Source organism: Enoplosus armatus, chromosome 9 (genome assembly GCF_043641665.1).
Source record: "Enoplosus armatus isolate fEnoArm2 chromosome 9, fEnoArm2.hap1, whole genome shotgun sequence".
In the NCBI taxonomy this organism is placed as follows: domain Eukaryota; kingdom Metazoa; phylum Chordata; class Actinopteri; order Centrarchiformes; family Enoplosidae; genus Enoplosus; species Enoplosus armatus.
The window spans coordinates 9,774,172-9,795,599 of NC_092188.1; the positions used below are offsets into that span (position 1 = coordinate 9,774,172).

At 40.4% G+C, this 21,428-nt stretch overlaps 3 protein-coding genes and 1 pseudogene across 3 annotated transcripts; 2 read left to right on the forward strand and 2 right to left on the reverse strand.

Annotated features, from left to right (window-relative positions):
* Window positions 1–327: 327 nt before the first annotated feature.
* On the forward strand, window positions 328–4,823 carry LOC139290126 (complement C1r-A subcomponent-like; annotated as a pseudogene).
* A 1,402-nt stretch (window positions 4,824–6,225) lies between these two features.
* On the forward strand, window positions 6,226–12,230 carry tapbpl (TAP binding protein like). Its single transcript, XM_070911440.1, has 8 exons — window positions 6,226–6,563; window positions 7,253–7,465; window positions 7,552–7,821; window positions 7,948–8,148; window positions 8,995–9,162; window positions 9,245–9,348; window positions 9,978–10,203; window positions 10,860–12,230. Exons 1-8 carry the CDS (start codon window positions 6,512–6,514, stop codon window positions 10,925–10,927), a joined length of 1,302 nt encoding a protein of 433 aa, XP_070767541.1. The 5' UTR covers window positions 6,226–6,511; the 3' UTR covers window positions 10,928–12,230.
* Window positions 12,231–14,505: 2,275 nt separating this feature from the next.
* Window positions 14,506–18,605, reverse strand: vamp1b (vesicle associated membrane protein 1b). The gene is made up of 4 exons (XM_070911820.1): window positions 18,592–18,605; window positions 15,625–15,760; window positions 15,097–15,255; window positions 14,506–14,565 (listed from the first exon to the last, which is right to left on the reverse strand). Exons 1-4 carry the CDS (start codon window positions 18,603–18,605, stop codon window positions 14,506–14,508), a joined length of 369 nt encoding a protein of 122 aa, XP_070767921.1.
* Window positions 18,606–18,878: 273 nt separating this feature from the next.
* Window positions 18,879–20,390, reverse strand: mrpl51 (mitochondrial ribosomal protein L51). The gene is made up of 4 exons (XM_070911454.1): window positions 20,240–20,390; window positions 19,958–20,060; window positions 19,631–19,738; window positions 18,879–19,221 (listed from the first exon to the last, which is right to left on the reverse strand). The coding sequence occupies exons 2-4, from the start codon at window positions 20,046–20,048 to the stop codon at window positions 19,025–19,027; spliced, it is 396 nt and encodes a 131-aa protein (XP_070767555.1). The 5' UTR covers window positions 20,049–20,060; window positions 20,240–20,390; the 3' UTR covers window positions 18,879–19,024.
* Between the last annotated feature and the right edge of the window lie 1,038 nt (window positions 20,391–21,428).

Sequence of the window (21,428 nt, forward strand, 5' to 3'; positions counted from 1 at the left end):
TACATACTTCATATCTCTCCATGAACTCACAAAGACGGTCGGCTCTCATTCAATTATTTTCTGGGACTGTTTCATACTCTGGAATGTTACTGTACACAACCTTTGTTTTACTCCTCATTTTCTAGTCCTTTTAGTCATTTACTGAGCCATTATTGGTCCTCTTCTTCTACAGTTCATACCTGCATATATTTTTGCCAAGTCAAACAAATCCTGGAGGTTAAATTCCACTGCAAAATACTACAAATCACAGCCCGTGTGATATTAATGCTCCATTTGTGCATGAGACATTTCGCCTAAAACTGCAGTCACACAGAACTTAGTGCAGACATGGAATGGACCCACTGTGCTATATGGTAAGCTTAATCATTTTTTTTAACCTTTATGTTGCATGTTTTAGTGATTTTTTCTTTTTCATTAATTTCTACCTTGCAAAATAATTGTAGATATATACATACTATTAGCGTGGAACTATTCTACAGCATTGTCTATGAGCATTTTTGGAAGGTTGACTATACAGTAAGTGATCAATTTCTCAAAGCACCATTTATAAAACTAAAGCAATACTACGCATTTGCAAAAGTTAAAAATTATTTTGTCACCTTGTTTGTTCTTTTTCTGTTTGCATCAACTTTGGACCAGCACCTTAGTTCCAACTCTCTGTTTATGCACAATTCCAGGTTTCTGTGTTTGTCAGTGAGTGAGTGCTGGCAGCTGCCCAACTCTGAGCCTGCAATGCATGGGGAGGTCCAGTCCCCTCAGTATCCCTGGCCTTACCTTCCCAACCTGCTGAAGCAATGGGACCTCTGGGTTCCTGAGGGCTACCAGATCCAGCTGTCCCTAACACATCTAGATATTAAAGCTTCTTCAGGCTGCCATCAAGACTCTCTGACGGTCAGAGCCATACTAAAACCTAATATTACACAATATTCCAAAGGCACCGGCACCCCATACTCCTGCAGTACCCCCCACATTGGTTACTAATGGTTACTTTTTATAAATATTTTTAAAAGGTTATATATAATTTGAAGGGACAGTAGAGAGCCAGGGGGGAGAGAGAGAGACAGAGAGGATGACAGGCAGCGAAGAGCATGGGCCGGACTCGAACCCAAGCCGCTGCGGTAAGGACTTATGTTACCTAAATAAATAGGAAACATATTTTCTTAATGTCTTCAGTACCGACAGCAGAACCGTTAACATCCGAGCTTATGGATACCACAGTTTTTCATAAAATACCGGGTTTCAGTACCCATCCCTAACCCTGTGGTCCCCCCTTTTAAAAATAGGAAGAACCACCCCAGTGTGCCACTCCACAGGCACTGTCCCTGACTTCCACGTGACACCGAGGAGGCATGTCAGCCAAGACAGCCTAACAATGTCCAGAGCCTTCAGCATCTCAGGGCAAAGCTCATCCACAACTGGTGCCCTGTAGCAAAACTATGTCACACACTTTGCTGAGGTGCAAAACACTTTAATTGACCTTTGATGGAACTGCGTTTGTCAGGGAGTGCCTCTTTATGATCTATGGTCTTACAGTGTCTTTTTTGCTCTATACACTTTTCAGGTTCTCCATCATCAAAAGGTCTTGGGGAAGTTTTGTGGCCAGGAAAATTCAACTGATCACCCAGGCAAAGAGCCAATCCTTTCTCAAGGCAACAGACTGACTCTCATATTCCAAACAAGTGACTCCACTCTAGAGGTCCAGCAGCACATTGGCTTCTCTGCTACCCACAAGGCAATAGGTAGAGTTTTTCTGGTCACTTTGCCGCAATACATTATGTCCACCAACCTTCAAGAGAAATTCCAAAAGTTATTTCCAACATAAATATAAACTGTTCAAGTTCAACTGCTTTTATTGTCACACAATTACAGTGAAGCAGTTGTTGGCAATGAAAGATCTCAGGCTCCCTCCAACAGTGCTCTTACAGATAGTACTGTTGTCTACCTATCCACTAAAAATAGTGTCTTTGAGCTGGAAATAAGAGCATCAAAACTTTCAAAGAATCAAATCAAAATGTACCCGTATCGCACTGAATTCTCCATGACTGTTGTCATTGTGTCCTAGGATTTGTTCAATCATTATGTGTCCATGGAGCAGCTCCAAGATTTGTCTCTATATATGACGTTATAACAATTTTGATCTTGTGCTGATCAGTTTAAAGTGAGACTTCTTCAAATTCACAACTTAAAACCAAACAACAATGTAAACATACATAAATAACCTAAATTATACTTTAGGTTCTGCCTTTACTGACTTTCTCATTATCAGACATAGATGAGTGTTCAAAACCGGACCCTGTAGATGGCTCAGGTCCACTCTGCTCTCAGATCTGCGTCAACACCCCTGGCTCATACCGCTGCTCCTGCCACTATGGTTACAAACTTCATCTGGACCAGCACACATGTCTGTGTGAGTACCATATACAGTAAATGCATGCTTCTTTATATGTACCTTAATGTGTGTCATCCTCAGTAGTTACAGCATGGCATTAATGCCGCTGAGTCAGTCTAACAGTGAATCTTCATTTTGAGGTGAACTACTGACTCTCTTCTTCTTGCTATAATAATACTTGCTTTTGCACCTTGTCCAGTATCCTGTGGTGGTTGTATATTTGACAAGCATGAGGGACATCTATCCAGTCCAAGGTACCCTCATCCCTCACCTCCTTTTCTGTCCTGCAAGTACATCATCTCTGTGGAGCCCAGATTCACTGTCACTCTCAACTTCACTGACAACTTCCACATAGAGAGCATAGACACTCAGCAAGGTCCCGGGTGTCTACATCACTGGCTGCAGGTATTGGCAAAGGGCTTCCTTACAACAAATGACAATAAAAAAGAAGGCGAATCTGATACCTCAGTGTATATAAATAAATGTTTTAATACTCCTCTCCTCGTAGGTGACCATCCCAGAGAGAGAGCCCATGAAGCTGTGTGGTGGAAAGAGTCCAGGTCTGATAGCTACAAATTCCAGTACTGTCAGACTGGACTACCACACTGATAATGAGGGCCTGAGTCATGGCTGGAGTCTGGACTACAGCACAGACAGTGAGGGACGAAGGGAGAGAGACACACCGTTTCGTACGATCGACAGTAACAGTTTTACAAGTGTATATATGTGATTAATGTTTGGTTATCATGTTCTTCTCAGTGGTCAAATGTCCATTTCTGTGGAATGTGGCTAAAGGCAGAGTGACTCCTGTCTTAACTGAATATTTCTGCAGAGATTACATCTATGTGACCTGTGACCGAGGATACAAGTTGATGATGGTTTTATGTTTTCTTTCTTTCGCTGGCAAAATATTAATATTTCCTTGTTTTGTTCTTTTGCAGTAATTGATTGTGGTGAACCCGAACCTTTGCTGAACGGAGGGGTGACCTTACTGCCTGGCTTTCAGAATCAGAACGGCTCTGTTGTTCAGTATCACTGTAATGAACCTTTTTACTCTATCTCTGGGGGTGTAAATGGTGAGATATTTACATATATTATTTCAAAAATATAATGATTAAAAATTAAAAATGTTGTCCCATCTTTACTAAAAATATACATCATTATCTTCACTCTGGTCTTCAGTTAATTTCACCTGTGAAGCAGACAGAAAGTGGAGATCCAACCACAACGATGTCATTCCAACATGTATACCTGGTATTGACATGTTGCCAAAATAAAACCTTCTCATACCAAATCTAGGATGCTTTAATTGAAACACAGAGTCTGTGTAAACCTAATTTATGTCTGTGTCATCCAGTCTGTGGTCAGCCTACAAAACTCATCTCTGCCTATGAGAGGATCATTGGAGGCAGTGAAGCTCCAAACAATACCATCCCCTGGCATGCGTTACTGAGTATAGATGGACAAAGAGGAGGAGGCATGGTGATTGCAGACCGCTGGGTTATGACTGTAGCTCATGCCCTAACACATAATGGAAACCCAGTATCACACGAGACTGTACGGGTAAGTGGGCTACTATAGGTGTTATCTGCATGCCCATTGCCTCCATGTTTTTGAATTTACATGTATTTCCTTCTATGCTTTTGATTTGCAGGTTTACATGGGACTTACTGATGTTAAAACCCTGATGGAATCTCCTGTGTATGCTGCCTCAGTCCACATTCACCCTGAATACAACAACCCCAACGGTTTAGACTACAACAATGACATTGCCTTGATCAAACTGCAAGACACGATCACATTCAAGTCATCCATAATGCCAATATGTTTGCCAGCAGAGGGAGCCACATACGTCACTGGCATGATGGGGTAAATAAACAACCAACAGCTTTCATAATGCTATATAATCCATTTCATTTTATTTTATTCATTTTCTATATGTCATTTAATCTTGCATTTAAATCTTCTCTCTGCTTTTTTCTCGTTTTGCCAACATGTGAATCTTCTTGACAGGAGACCTTTTTCTATTGAGTTCACCATAACTGTCTCTTCTACATTGTTTTTCAGACTGGTGTCAGGCTTTGGCATAACAGAAAAAGATAGACGACGGATTTTAACAAATAAACTTCAGTATGTGCAGCTCCCTTTGGTGGAGCAGCAGACATGCAGTAATTCAATCACTTTGTTGAAGAGGAAAAGGGCCTATGTACCAAGTCTGACAAATAACATGTTTTGCGCTGGAGTCCCTGAAGGTGGGAAGGACTCCTGCCAAGGTGATAATGGAAGCCCCTTCACCCTGAATGAGGACGGACGATTCTGGGCTGCTGGGATTGTCAGCTGGGGGGTTGACTGCGGAAAGCAAGGAACATATGGAGTCTATACCAGAGTCACTAACTACATGGACTGGATCAACAAGACTATGCAGGAGAACTGAATTTACTATATTTCGTCACTAATTAATAAAACTTGGAGTGCTGAATCAAACCAGAGGCCAATATTGCTTAATAAAAAGAAATGAGTATGAATAACGTGGCTCATATAGTCCTTCCATATCTAACTTACAATAAAATGATGAAGATGAGGTACAGCATTTTATCCCAAAATTTATAGTAGGTACATCATAAATAATTCTACTTTGAGCACAATAAATCATAACACAGTGCGCTTATCAATAACCCAACACAGCCAACTGTCACAAATAGTAGGCTACCACTTGTATCAGAGGTCACCTCGTCACACAATGAATTCATTGAGCAGAACAAGCTGTTAACACAACAGTGACAGCAAACTGTTTATTTACATATCCGGCAGACATGGGGCTAGGGCTGGGCGATACGGCCTGAATCTTCTATCACACTATATATAATTTTATATCACTGTATCACACATGATACAGTAATTGTTCTGCAAATTATATTAAGAAATTGTTTAAAATAACCATACCGTACTTCATGCTCTGTATTTACAACTTTACTCTCCTCTTCCATGTTTTCTTGTCACTCTCTGCCCAAATCACGTTACCTTGCGAGGCAGCAGGATTTGCGAGATCACGCGAGAATATATATATATATATATATATATATATATATAGCAGACAGTTCCCGCAGCGGGGCAGGTGTTGCCAAATCTTTGCGAGTGGTCACATTTCTACCGTCGCACGGTATACACCTTCATGTCGCATAACCTTACATGGAGCATCATTAACATTCATTTGGAGTCGTGTTTGTATCCACCTTATGAATGTAAATCCAATACTTGTTCTCCTTGCTCTGGTTTGGTCTCCACCAAATCCTGAGGTAAATATCTTTAGCTGCTAAATGCTCCATTATGTTCACCAGCTATAGTCTCCAACTTTGTCTGACGAGGAAGCTTGTCATCCTACCAGCACCTCTCGAGCTCATTAACATATCATATTTTGTTTGTTTAATCTGTTGATTTTGTTACCTTTGGACAGAGCCAGGATAGGTGTTTCCCCCTGTTTCCAGGCTTTATGCTAAGCTAACTGGCTGGCTGAGAGTGGTACTATGATCTTCAAACTCTGCTAAAAAGTAAAACTTCCTAAATTAAAATGTTGAACTACTCATTTAGCTAAATATCTCTGAATAGTTATATATAATCCAAAATCCAAATAAACACAATCAATCAAACTCATTCTTTAGTAATTGTGTTAGTTATATTAAACATTCAAAACGATCTTAACGGGTGGTTTCAGTGACGGGCTTTGTACGGGCTTGTTTCCATGGTGACCCATGACCCGCTTCCTGCTGCTCTGTCATTGGACGATCCTGTCTCCTCACTTTTACTTTCACTCCTCCACTGCAGCGGTGCGCGCATGCTCCCGACAGGGTTACATGTCCTGTACTACATCAAGAGTTCACTATCAGATTTTTAGATATATGTATATTGCGCTACAGCTATTGTACATTATCAATGGGATCTAGCAATGGCTGTAAAATACTCAGACTGTAGCGACGCAATGAGCTGTTGTTAGTTGTTGAAATCAAAAGTGAAAGTGCGGTGGTGCGTTAGAGTTCTCAGCAGTTATCTCTCTTTTCTTGCTTTTCTAACGTTAAACTTTACCTACAACACCTTTTATGTATAACAACACGGAAACGAGACTCCATGATGATGATTGAAGTAATCTTTTTTGGATACTTCCTTACGTGCGTTTGTGGTAAGAGCATTTATCTTGTCATATTGACGCAGCACTGAATGGTAGACATAAGCTTAGTAGTGCCAATCAATTGACTTTTGAGTTTATTGGCCAGCTCAGTAATAAACCTTTTGGAGAAGTAGTCATTTCACATTGTCTGGTAGAGCTCTGTGAATTCCGAGGACGTTTCCTGGAAAGAACCATTTGACACTAATTATAGGTAAAATAGAGACAGTGTTTATTTTGTACACTTCCTATTAATTGAGTCAAATTGACTGCTAATCTAGTCTGACCTAGAGCAATAAAAGTTTCAATGTTAAATAAATGTTGAATAAACATTTACTTGGATTAAATTGGAGCTTGGAAATTTAGTTTGTTAAAGTAAATTCCTCTGAAAATCCACAATTGCTTTTAAACCCAACACAACTAAACAACCTAAAATAAGTCTCAGAACTCTGTCTTCATTTGCCTATAGTTTGTACAAGATTACATAGTTTTTCCTAGAAACTTTTAATACATTATTAGGAAATAATGGACCCATAAAATAAAGCCTGACTCTTATTTCTGTTTAATAGTAGTCTTCTGTTTGTTTACTGATTATGTTAAAAGTGTAAACCTTTCAGTAAGTTAATGGTGGTTAACAGCCACTATTTCACTGTGTATTCCAGATGATACATAAACATTTTTTTTTTCTTCCCCTTGTTTCTCAGCTAATGGGGTTGCAGATATCGTACTTTCCTGCCCCCTGGTGGAGGAGGGAGTCGCACTGGGTGGAATGGGAGGTGGCGCTCTTTTCACACGAGCTCCAGCCACTCTTGTCTTAAGAGATGTTGCAGTGGCTCCTGACGAATCACTCGAAACACTCACTGCGTTTGTCGCGCCTTCAATCCCTGATCCAGATGCCATCCTGTTAGAAGCCACAGGTTGTCCCTGCTGTCTCTATGTATAAACTTTGGTGTCATAGAAGCGCAACCTGCGTTGAACTTCTCCTCTCATCCCTTTGTGGCAGTGACATCACCTGAGATCCCCAACGCAGATGTGCTGCTTCATGCGGACTGCAATGAGCAGGAGGTGGTGTGCGAAATGAGCCGTTACTCCCCTCATGGATCTGAGGAAAGTTCAGATACAGCTTATTTCATGGTGTCCCTTAATGTGGAGGGAGTTGAGTTCAGCACTGCATTGATACTGCAGACTTTGACAGTGGAGAAGGACCAGTCAACCCTCATACAAACCAAACTGGGTCTGCCTCTTAGCCAGTCGGGAACTCTTCTGACTGAGGGTGAGATCCAGAGTTTAATATCCCATTTCATCTTTTCATTGAATCGTTTCCATTCTTTGTTTTGTTAGACAGGAAATAACGTCATACTCATTTTCTCTGCTGTTGTCTTTGCTTTCTGTCCCTCAGTGATGTTCGTGGTGTTTTCTCATGTAAAGTCTGTATCTGCCCCTGTGAGAAGTGATGTTACCCTCAACTGTGGCTTCAAGCTGCAGGAGATACTGTTAGTGCAGGAAGTGAGCATTGAATGGCGACTGCAGCACAGGGGGAAAGGGCAGAAAGTGTTTGAAATGAAGACCAGGCTGGATGATGCAGAAGGGAGCACAGTGGGTAAGTGCTGTATGAACAGGTGTGCCTGGCCACTTCTGATTTATCCAGGGTCTTTAGGAGGATTTAAACAATGAGGACAGCTTCTTGTGGCTCTGAGAGTGTTGTAATGTACCATTACTGCAAGTTGGCTTCAGAACAATGGAAGTTCATGAATAAATAAAAGCAAATGGAGTCTAAATGCTCATTTTTAGTAAGGTTTTTAAGGACAATGTTGGCAAATTTCACAATCACTAAAGGAGCCATGCCAAGTGGCTGTTTTGACATTAAATAAAAATAAACTTTAACTCTACATATTGGGGTATACAAACATGTTAACCACTGGTTACCGCTAAGTTATAGTTGCAGAATAAGTAAAAACATTTAAAATTAGTCATACATTTGCATAATATTGCATCATGTTATTAGCTGTCAAACCACAAGACCCACTACATGGATGAGGTAACTGAGACAAAAAGACATTTAACTGCAAAGGTTAAAGGCATATAACATTAATACTTTTGTGGTTTTATGATATTCATGATTATAATTTCTAGTCTGACATCTTCAAGACCTCAGTTTGTGTGGTCCACGACAAATGGATAATCCAAAGGCATTAAAACTTAAGCAGTTCATTTGTTGGATTGTTCTGTTAGACCAAAAGCTCAGAGGCCTCCACACAACTTTTAACAGCCACAGCTAAATGTCAGAAAACTGCACAAAGCATAGAGAACATAAAGAGCACAGCACCCATCTAAGTAGGTCAAACAAATGCCTGTCTTAGTATGCTCAAAAGCTCCAGAACAAGTGAGAAAGTGGACCTTGAGCTGAGATTGTTTTGTCAGATCCTGTTTGATTTTCTGTCCTCAGTGCATGCAGAAAGGAGGGGCTCCAGCGTGGATGCCACCCAGCTTGTTGGTGAGGGTAACGCCTCTTTGACTCTGACCCAACTGAAGGTTTTGGATGAGGGGACCTACATCTGTACTGTCAGTGTAGGCCTTTTCCACGCCCAGCAGGTCATTCAACTCCACGTTATTCGTAAGTTTCACCCAAATCTCTCAATTCAGAAAAAAATCCACAGAATGTTTTTCAATTGTTCCTCTGTTGCTCTTTGTTTCAGAACCACCCGATGTTTCACTCTCAGAGGAGAAGTTGGTTTTGAAGACAAAGTCACCTCAGACACTGAGCTGCCACTGCAGTAAATACTATCCACTGGATGCTCAGGTCTGTAACTAGTATGTTCTTAGATGTAGCTGTTAGCCAGTATAGTCGTCAACAACTTGACATGAAAGACATGAAATCTCAGGAAACATGAGTTATTAATTTACTAATGACATTGAAATCCAATTGACTTGTTTTTAAAGCACTTCATGCTTGCAGTGTTTGAACCAGGGACCCTCAGGCCCTCTGGCACAAGTTTTTTTGTTGTTCCAAAGAGCAGAACAAAAACTCATTGCTTTTTAGTTTTTATGCTTCGAGCAGTTGGAACAGAAACACTCAAAGTGTTTATCTTTAAACGTAAACTGACACGATTACATTGTATTGTGGCAATTATTTAATATATTCAGTCATTTATTTTATTGTATTCATGTTTTTAAATGTTTCATATTTGTTATTGTCTTTTATCTATTTGACTGTTTCTTTTAATACATTTTATTGGTTTTATTATTACATGTTCATAATTTTATTTATTTTGTGCATTAGTCTTAAATTGTTTTACTGTTTACATTTGTACTGTCTTAATAGGAGCTTGTCGGTCAGCTCTATAGCACTTTGAATTGCACTAATCTGTATGACAAATAAAGTTTGATTTATTTGCAGACCATAATTCTCAGCTTTCTTCTGCCTTTCAGATGGAGTGGTCATTCCTCTCTCCTACCGACACAGAGCCTACGGTGTTTCCAGATCAGGGCTCTCTTTCCAGCCATCGACAGCATGGTGATGGGACTTATTCCCTGTCATCTCACCTCACTTTGCCCTCCAGCGTCTCCCCTGGAACTAAAATCACCTGCAGGGTGTCCCACCCGGCCCTAGGCGACCCTCTCTTTGTCAGTCTGGTGGTAGAAAGTCCAGAACCAGGTATTAATGTGTTGCTGTTGTTTGTTGTTTAACTCTGTGTTTTTAAAGGAATAGTTGATATTTTGGAAAACGTGCTTTTATTGCTTCCTTGCCGAGAGTTATCTCAGAAGATCAGTACCACTCTCATGTCTGTACGCTAAATATGAAGCTATAGCCAGCATCCAGTTAGCTTAGCTTAGCATATAGATTGGTTCTGTCTAAATGTAACAAAATCTGCCTACTAGCACATCTAAAGCTCACTATTAAACACATCATAACTTGTTTGTTTAATTTGTACAAAAAACAAAGTGTAAATAACAACATGTTGTGGTTTTATGGGGGTTATGTTTCTGTTTCCTATTAGAGTGGAGCATAATACATAAATGGTTTCAAAATACAGTTTAGATCATATCACAACCTCTTTTGATTGTGTCACAGCAGAGGGGAGTTTAATGAAAATGTTTCCACCTCTGGAAAATGCAAAAATGCAGTTTTCATTTTGTAACTCAGCCACCGCAAACTTTTTTAGAAACAGAGCAATAAAATGCTGTTTATTTTGGACATTAAACAGAAACGTTTTATGTCTTGAGATTATTGATTTGCATTACTATATCTTGTATCTCGTGCTTAATGCCAACCCAGTATAAAAATCCTTAACTGTGTCTTTCTCTTTACAGATTCCTATTGGTGGGTTCTGGGTTTCCTGATCATCACTGTGATTTTCTTCTACCAGCTCATGAGATAAGTTAGTAGGAGATGTTCAGAAGTGTGTTCAGATAAGCCTGACTTGAAACTGGACTTCCTTTGTGTCATTTGTAAGTTATTACTGATTTCGTTAGAAGCCATCAATGGTTCTTTTAACTCTTCTATCCTCTACTGAGCTGAAAAATGCAAATTTGATGAATATTGATAGAAATGGACCTACTGCTTAAAACAAGGATAGCAAAGCTGGACAAAGACAGGAAAAAATAAATATAGAACTATTATGTACATACATGTACGTGGAAAAATAGGTTATAGATTTGAAAGCACATATCAAATCAGTGGCACTATAAATATGATTATCTGAGTGTTAGTTTATAAAAACTTGCTTTCATGTTTAGAGTTATACCATGTTGCCCATCATAGAAGTCTCCAAAGTTGCATAAATTCTCCAAAAGAGCAGCTTAAAGGGAATACAACTGAAGTGATCTGTTACACAGTAGGCATTAACATAACATGCAATAAGACACATGACTATTGGTCTGATTCACACTGGATTAAGTCATCTAGGCCTTGAATTGTTTGTATTTCTTTGTTTGTATGTGTACACACTGTAGGATTTTAAATTCACAAAGTTTCCAAAGATAATATGTAATATAACCAAATATGTCAGGGTGCATTTGGGAAAATGGAAAAAAATATATGCACAAGACATCTAAGATATTTCCATTTGATGGAGGTTGATTTATGGTGCAGCCATAAAAAACAAAGAGTCTTGGGTTTGAATATCAGTTTGAAATCAGGATGTAAAGGTGTTATAGTTTCTTTTTTGGGAAGGATTTTTTGTTGTTGTACTGTTTTCTTTTGGTACTATTTTAAATGTAGCCTATGTGTTTATGGCTCGCTTCTTTTTGTGTGTGATACTGATGTTGTTAATGTTTTTGTACTTTTCACAATGACTGATGTTGGGACTCAGCAACATTGTTTCAGGTATTTGACATTATCAATATTTGTATATTTCTTGTTTTACATCTGTGCTAGAAAAAACAGAGGTTTTGCTTTCATAAAATTATTTCAGTCAGAATCAGTATATTGTAATAAGAAAGCTGGCATCAGTTGAAGTGGAGTAGATTGTGGAAAAAACTTTTTCTAAATTGGCTCAAAAAGGTCAGCACTCAGTTCTGTTGATGATTTCTTTATTGGCATCAGCAAAAGTGGTAAGCATGCATTTGTTTTCGCAAATCCAGTTGCATCTCTCACTGCATTTTCAGGTTGTAAATCACAAAACATGTTCTCCTATCTCGTGGTAATTACCTAATAAAATTGTTGCACAATATATCAGATAATTATGGCTAACTGCTACAATTAATGCATAAAATGCATTTTGCGCCTATGGTTGTTCATATTTTCTTAATTTTTTCAACTCTCACAGTCCGAAGAGAGAGAGAGAGAGAGAAAATTTGCTTTTCTTTTATATCCAACAACCCCCCCAAAAAACCTGAAAGAATTTATAAACACGTTTTCAGGAGCATAATCTGTCAGATGTGTACTATTGTTCTATCCATACAATACTACATGTTTTTAACAGTTCACTATAGTAGCAGTTGTTTGCAGTCTCTGAATATTGTTTTTCTCTCAAACGCAAGTGAAATTAACAACTCTTGAGCATCATTGCATTGCATAAGCAGTAATTATCAGATCAGAAAGACATTATACACAGGTCATTTAAACCACTGACAAAAGAAAATGTACAATCGGCAGTTAGATTCAGAAATGGCAGATACACAGGTCACACAAATAGGCAAAACTATGGACACCGTTTGCCATGCAAGTTAGAAACAAACACCTCATTTTGGCCATTACCATACTGCAGGTGACAGGTGAGTCTGTTCTTCTGTGAGGGGAGGGGAGGGGGGGCAGGTGGGCCAGGTGGTTCTGGGTTTCTTAATCGTGTCCCATTTTCCTGCTTTTTCAAGATCAGGTCAACTTAAACAACAATCAAACAAACGCAAAACAAGTTGAGCATTTGTACCTGCTTGAAATGTGACGCTACACATTCATCTGTCTATGGCTGTGACTCTGCCCAAGTCAGAGCTAAGAGATCGTCCTCTGGGTTGGAGCAGTCAGTTCATGTATACAGTAGATTGTCTGTCTTGTTGTGCATATTACTATGCCACCGCCTGTGGTACAAAGACCACAGTGAAATGAAGCATAGTTATACAACTACTGTATCAATAATTGCTAATCAGTCCAAAATTGAGTTTGTTTTATTTATCCAGGGCAAAAATGCTGCAATACTCTTCCTACCCTTCCCTGAATCACTTCTTCCTGTCCTTATGCTCTCACACAGTCTCTTTCATTTTTCTAATATCTTTCTCTCATTGTCATTACTGAACGTTGCAGAAATAGGAGACTAAGTAGGAGAAAGTTAGGCAGGAAAGGAAACAAAAAAGTTACTAAGAAAAGCCTATCAGCTGAACTTGGAAAAAGCCATTGGTTACAATGCTTTGGATCACAAATACACACACGCACATACAACAAAAATGTACATAATCTTAATCTAACATGACCTTGTGTTAGTAAGTAGCAATGAATGGTAGCGGTTGTGACAGAAGGAGTGTGTTAGTTAGGCATGTCAGTACCAATTTACAAATGTAGGACTTTCAAAAAAGGTAATATGAACAAGCTTTGGCGTATCTGGGGTAGAAAGGATTGCAAACTCGTGTTCAATCTCCCTGCACACATTCACCATCTGTACATTGTACATCTCCCCCCATAGCTCCGTTCAGAGGGCTTAGCCCTGTGTGTTCCCGTGTCCCAAGAATTTTCTCTCTCTATCCTTCCCCTTTCTTTCTTCCTCTTTCACTCTGCCTGCTGCGTCCTTCAATAATACATGAGGTGCAGAGACAGGAGAGAGTGAGCGAGACTTCGCGGCAAAACAGTGGAAGAAAGCAAGAAGAAGGGAGGGAGAGGGGGGACAAAGAGAGCAGAGACACCTATAAACACTACTGTCATGTATAAGTGCAAGATGGTTTGATGGAAGACTGTGTGAAGAGAGGAAGGAGAGGACGGATAAAAGGGGGCGCTTGGGTTTCTTTTTTTTTTCTCTTCCCTCTCATATCATTCTCAAGTCCATATCCATCTGTATTGATGGGCTGAGCTCAGTAGAAGAAGTACACTGTGAATGAAGGAGAGAAAGTCATTAGTATAATGGATCTGGCAATACATCACTTAAAACAAAAGTAGAGAGCAGTCGGCTGAACTCTGCTTCTAATATAGTGTTTACGGGTTTGTTTTTAATAAAGAACTGGTCAAATTTGTATTATATCAATAATTTACTGTAATAAGAAGTCATGAATAATTGACAATCAGAGCAGAAGTAGGCAGGCCAGATATGGGCTTGTTAGGGCAGAAACACACAATAATATGCTGGTGCTGCCTTATACCTGCCATCCTTTAAGTCAGAAGAACCATCTCTGTGTCTTAATGTCCTGTCAAATTAACAGCACTAACACATCAGCAGTTTTTTAGTAATCCTATCTGTTTATATGTGTCAACCTATCTGTCAGTCAATCAATAAATTGATCAATCTTTGTATTAGTGTCAAGATGAAACTATCTTCTACTTACAGAATATTATTCCCACCACAATGACTCCAATGATACCCATCATGATCATCATCTGAAAGGAGAAAACAATGACAATGGCATTTACTTTAATGGGACATACTTTTATAAAGGTATTTACACGATAACTGTGTGGAGTTCAAAAAGAAACACATCTGAACAACAAAACATTTAAGACACTTCTTTGCATTTAGTTATGCCGTCTCTTGAGTATTTATGAGTCTGAAGTGAAATCTCTAAAACAACAGACTTCTTTTTTCCCATTTTCCCCAAAGCATCTGCTCAGTCCTCCACAGCAGCTCATTAACAGATTAGCGTGTGGAGAGCAGGACGACGACATTCCCAGAACAGACACTGTGTGTTCGCCTCAGTGCACCTCAGCATGAACAGCTTTTATGCTTTAAAAAACAGGAGCTGAGGATCTGATGCACACTTACTTTTTATTTATCTACTAGCTCTATATACATAATGTATCTCTATCGCACCACATATCTAATAGGCATATTGTTAATTCAGACAAGGATTATATTATGAGTTTCTTTCCGTAACAACAATCTGTTTAATGGAACCACATTAATGTGCCCACCTTGCAGTTCTTCCACCAGTATTTGTTCTTTAGCTTGGCTGCGCAACTTTCAAACTGGGAGGCTCCGGCTTGGAGAGCGTCCGCTCTGTCATCCAACTCTGAAAGCTTCTGGTCCCTTTCCAAAACCTTGTCCACATTCACCCGCATGATATCCACCACCTAGACCACAGTGGCAAGGATGAGAGAGCATTTGGCAGTGATGGGGAGGAGAGACAAAGAGGATGACAAGCATGGTTAAGGGAAAGCAATGCAGGGGACAAAGGGTTTTCTGAAGCTATATATCATAAATGAAATGTCGCAATCCATTTGCAAATTGCAGCAGAGCCCATTATGTATCAAGAAAACCTCTTCAGAGAACATAAACAACAGAGCATTTACATTCTTGTTCATCTCTGTTCTAGTATAAGCACTGTGCTTACACAGTAAGTCCAGGTATTTCATGATTAAGCCATTGATGAGGTTTCTCGACTGCTTTAATACTGACGCATTGCATATAACATGAAACTCTTAGTCTGGCCTCCAGCTCACCTCCTCGACTTGGGCCTGTGTCTGCTGTAGCCTGCGGTTGCTGGAGGTATTGGGTGGGCCTGCAGGTGGCCCGGCTGGGGCTCCATCTGCTCCGGGGGCTCCTGGAGCACCAGGGGCAGCAGCATCTGGGGCAGACCTGAGAAGAAGCACGAGGAGGAGGAAGAGGAATTGAGATCGGAGTAAAGGACCACTTGATATTCTGATTAGTGATGCATGTTTATGGCATGTAGGGAGCACTTAACTTTAATGTAATTAATTTGCCAGTTACAGAGGAGGCATGAAGCCACCACATATACAGCAAAAGGATAAAAACAACGGCATATTATGCAGGGCAGAGATGTAGGTTGAGGAATGCAGAAAATAGGATGTAAAGGGGAAAGAAAAGAGAATAAGCAGGTGATAGTGAAGAAGGGGGTAGGATGAGAAAGAAGATGCAATGGGAAGAAAGAAAAAATAGGCCACAGATGGAAAGCAAGAAACAGAAAGTCCTGTCCAGGAAGACGCTGGCTGAATAATGGGAGAGGAGATTTAGGCGAGAAAAAAAGAGAGGGGAGAAGTTCTCTTGTGGTGCATTACAGAGAGTTGGGTGGGACTGAGAAGAAGAGGTAAGGCTGGAAAGTGATGTGTGGAGAAGGGGAAAGGGTTAATCCAGCAGGGAGAAGAAGAATGGATACAGGAGGTTTAAAAACTGAGCAAACAAGCTCCTCAGGGGAGCAGCCACTGACTCAGCCTGCTGGGCAGTTTAAGACAAATTACAGTCACTGCAGGAGGACAAAGAAATGTATAACCTCATGAACCGTCAATCACTTGACATATATATACTTAAACAGGCTATCTGTGGTGGAAAATGATCTAAAAAATCCCCATTTAACGGTACCCAAGGCTTTAGCGTGACAGCAGTCAGCCCTTGAATACATAATTTAGTGATGCTCTGACGGAAAATTTCACTTGCGTCAGCAAAATCCATCAAGCTGAAAGGAACCAGTTCGGTTTCAGACCCCCCCGCCCCCCTCCTCCACCCCGCTGGAAAAACATGCAAGGAAATGAACTGGTTTGAATCCATGGTTATCCAGAGCAGCTTGAGAGATCGTTTAAGTAATTCAATGTGAAAAGAGGGCAGCAGAAAAGCCGCATTAATACTCACATCTTCTATGCAGCTGTTTGAACTGACTCACGGGCAGCAGAGGAGGGCTGTGAGGCAGGAGAGGGAGGGTCTGAAGTACAAAACGAGAAGCAGAAGAAGAAGAAGAAGAAGAAAAAGAAGAAAAAAACAGCAAGATCAAAGGAAAAAAGAGACGAGTATTTCTTGGCACTGATCCAAACGAAAGTCCAAAATTTCAATTAGCAAAGTGATGAAAGTGCTAACAGTGAAGAGAGGCGGGGGGCTTCTTGGCGCAGTGGATCTTCTAGCGGTGCATTTATACTGCAAGTCGTCAGCAAAGTACCGCAATACAGAGACACGTAAACGTGATAATTCACCGTGTGACTGGACTGAGAGAGATGCAGGAAGTGAAGGAGAGCGACGCGAGCGCAAGAGAAAAGTACTTCTCAGTTATAATCCATCCAAGAGAAATCCACGGATGCTTCGAGTCCCGCAGGGCTGCAGCTCCACCGAGTGATGCGGGGTCCTTATAGAGCCGCTCCTGGACGCGGAGACGCAGCACTGATTGGACGGTTTGTTGAGCTGCCTCTTCTGAAAGCTACTGGCAAATGCGTGCAATTTCAGAAATTAAAGGGAAAACAAGTCCAGTCATGAGAAATAAGTTGTCTTCTCTTTGATTTCTGTCTCCCCTCACCTCTCTCTCTCTCTCTCTCTCTCTCTCTGCGCGGACGGATGTGCGTCTTGGGGGAAGTGCAGTAGTTTCGCCCGTGTAAAGTGCTGTGGCACTGTAGGCTACTGCAATAATGCGTCTCTCCTCCTGCCTCCTCCACTTGGACTCGTAACGACAGTGCGGTACCCCCCTCCCCCCTCCTCTCTCTCTCTCTCCCCCCTCACACGTTGCAGTACTGCAGCTCTGTGTCGGATAGGGCGGCAGGACGACACTGCGGTACAGTGGATGCCTACAGAGTGTTGACTCGACTGTTTCCTCCCTGGCCTGGGATTCTCCCATTTCCCTCCTCCTCCTTTGCAATTACTTTCATTTTATTCCGAGAGAAGTCCTACATTTGAGCCTACAACCTCTACCCGTATTTCCATTTTGATTCTCAACTCTGCATATTTAAGAGAAGTGAGATGAGTGAAGTCAGTCATTAAAATAGGGAAAAGGGCCATTGGAGGAATGAAAACGTCAAACATACCAAAATATGATCGTCTTCAGGAAAAGAGAAACATTACAGGTACACTATATGGCCAAAAGTATATGGACACCTTTGTCTACAAGAGAGTAAATGACATTGACATTTCAGATCAGTGTCTCCCAACCTCTTCTGACATTGTGATCCTTTAAATCAAAGTATTTTTTTTTTTCGCACAACCCCTCACAATAAAAAAAAGCTAAGTAGCTAAGCTACATTTGTTGCAGATACATACATACATTTTTTCTTTTTATCCTTGTTTTAATCATCTCATGACCACTCAGGTTTATCTTATGACCCAAGGTTGGGAAGCAGCTTCCCACTTTTGTGACCTTTCAACATTACAATGCCCCAAAAGCAACGACTTTCTCAGGTTTGTATCGATGACCTTGCCTGGCATGTACAGAGCCCTGACCTCAACCGCACCCAACACCTTTGGGATGAAGTGGAAAGAGTGGAGGGTGTTACAGCAGCACTTTTACACCCACGTCTATAGAATGAAATACATCCACATATGTTTAGGTGTTTCTTGTATGTCCTCAATATATCAATTACTGCTTTGAAAATGGTCTCATAGACTTTATAGTAAACACATGCATTAACATTTCCATTGATTCTAGTACCATAAATACACAATCTCATAATTTATTCATTATTTTAATGGTTCCTCACATCCTGAGCTCCATTGCTGACCTTTGAACTCTCTGTAGGTTGGAGCCTAATCTCTATTCTAATCTCTGAGATACTCAGGCAAGACCATCATAGCAAAGGCGACCAGCTTGACGCTGTCTGGGCACTAAAGGAATTTATATTGGTTACAAGGAATATAACAAGTCTTCTTTTCCAATGAAGTTTTATAAAGTAGGTTCAGGCTTTCATATCATGTATTTTGTGTTTGTGGTTGTTAATAGGACAAAAAACAATGAATACATGAATAAACAGGAAGTGAAACTACTCCGAAGTGCACACATCTTCTCTTTTTATGAATTTAACTTAGAAACAAATGTCAATATATAGCACTTTGACAGCATGAAAATCACACAGCTTGACTCCAGCAGTCCTTATTGGTTGATCAGATGTATTTGCCAGTATGGTTTGTTCAGTGTTAGCGGTGTTTGCCAGTGCGGTTGAAGCGTCTGTAGAGAAAGCGGATTCTCTTCTCCAAGTTGTGTCTGTCCAGAGTCATCATTCTGTCTCCCACCATCTTCTTCTTTCTAATTAGACGCTGCAGTTCATTGCCTTTGAAGGCCTTCAGCCAGCAGGGAGCAACAATGAGGTCTTTGGGATGAGCTTTAAAGTCCCCTGCAGACACAAAGTGTGGAGATCAGTTTGTGCACAGTGTATGTGTGAGAAAGAGCACACTTGGTGAGGAGTTGAGAACTGGTATAAAGATCAAAACTCAGCAAGGCACCATCTGAACCAGGATGTTAAATTGGTCTTGCATTTATTCACCCATACTCATGTATACACAATTCACCTCCTCTAACTCAAACCATGACCTAACAGTGCTTTGGTTATCTGGTTCTCCTACACCAACAAGCAAACTTAATAATATGAAAAACACATTTGAATCCATAGTTGCATTGTACATCTTAACAGTTTTATTAAGTGCTGTCAACCAAAAACTGTCTTCATTCAACAAAAAATAAACAAACAGCGGGGCACATCCCACAGCCTCAAAGCCTAGACTTAACTGGTTCAGGACCCTTACCTAAGATGCCTATGTTGTCATAAACACCAAACATGCTCCTCTTCTCAGTCCACCTGTCCACCTTCTTCAGCTGAGGGATGGCATGCATCCTGATCTGGCAGCATGTCCCTGAAGAAAGCACATTATTTCATGTCAGCATTGAACACCTGGGTATCTTTTGCACAAATTCTACATTTAGTGCTGCTACAATTAGTAGATCACGTGACAGTCGACATTGTGCTGTTGTACTAAACCTAACCTAACAAAAGCACTGCAGGCATAAAAAGTAACACTGTTGCTGCAGCACAGACACAATAAACAAACATTGAAATCAGTAACAGCACTCACCGGTAGAAATGGCCCTGACTGTGTGGAGCAGAGTCCCAGCAGACTGACAGAAGGACACTCCAGCTTTCAGTAACCCTCCCAGTACAGACATGTCCGAGGTTTTCTACAACACAAAATATATCAACTTCACAAGAAGTATTCAGTTCACTCAGGTAAAGGTGCCTTGTTAACTATGTTTTTAACGTGTTGGCTGGTCCGGATTTCAAACATCTTTACATTGACCCTTAGCTTTAGCTTTAGCTAGCACATTAGCTACATTAAATGCAGTATGACGAACATTACCAGTTTCCACGTCCAGCAGCGACCTTGTGTCAACTCAATTGTTCGTTGTTATTACAACGAATCATAAATTATAGCCTTAAGCGGAGATATGATACTTAAAATATATGTTATTGAGCCCTCGACATGCTCCTGATGGCCGCTTCCATCTTACTCTGTGTCCCACAATGCATAGCGCCGGTACCGTAATGACGTTAGAGCTGCACAAAAACAATCGCAAAAACAGTCTTTGCACCCTTTCACTAAATTTTTCACCCAGTAGAGGTAGCGGTACCGGCGGACCAAATCGCCACCAAATAAAAGGTAATGTAAATGAAAATGCGGGTGTTCCAAGACATGTCTTACAGACTGACACATGTCCTCATAGCCTATATGTAGCCTTTGTCCTGCAGCTTCAAAGGAAATGTAAGTTTAATCAAGGTAAACAATTAGCTGATTAGCTAATTTCAAAGTATCAAAAGTAAAAGTAGTCATTATGCAGAAAAAGGGTCCCTGTCAGTGTTTTAGTATTATATATAATGTTTTGGGATTTGGATAAAATGCTAAATTGAACTACTTTATATGAGGGCGTTCATAGACATTTGAAACATTAGGGCTGAGCCCTTAAGAGAGGAAGTGATCCATGCACAATTTTTTGGGAATTAATTAATTGATTAGCCTTTGGTATTATGAAGTCTCTCACCTGGGTTCATTCAAACCCAGTGTATAGGCCTAAAAGTGTCATTTCAAGAAAATGAAAAAGCATCTGTAATATCAGATACAGCACTACACATAAATAAACAATATTAAATTTAAAAGTTATGCTGGATTTGATTCAAAGGGTAATTCCAGTACTTATTTCTTTTTCCTTGGGGGTGTAAATGACTAATAGGTACAAAAAGTTTTGGTCCAGTAGATCGCCTCAGCCGGCAGCTGCAAACGGGCTGCACTGGCTGCAACATAATCCTTGCAAAAGTAAAAGTGCTTGTTTTTGCTAGTGACTAGGCTCAGATTGATATTCTAAGTGTCTGATAACATTATGGATAATTTCTTTGAGTATTAGTAATGTATTTATCAGTAAGGGTGATGAGGAGGAGTACAGGGCTGCTGTGGACAACTTTGTCGCATGGTGCGAGCAGAACCATCTGCAGCTCAAAATGACAAAGACTAAGGAACTGACTGTTGATCTGAGGAGGACCAAGGTGCCGATGAC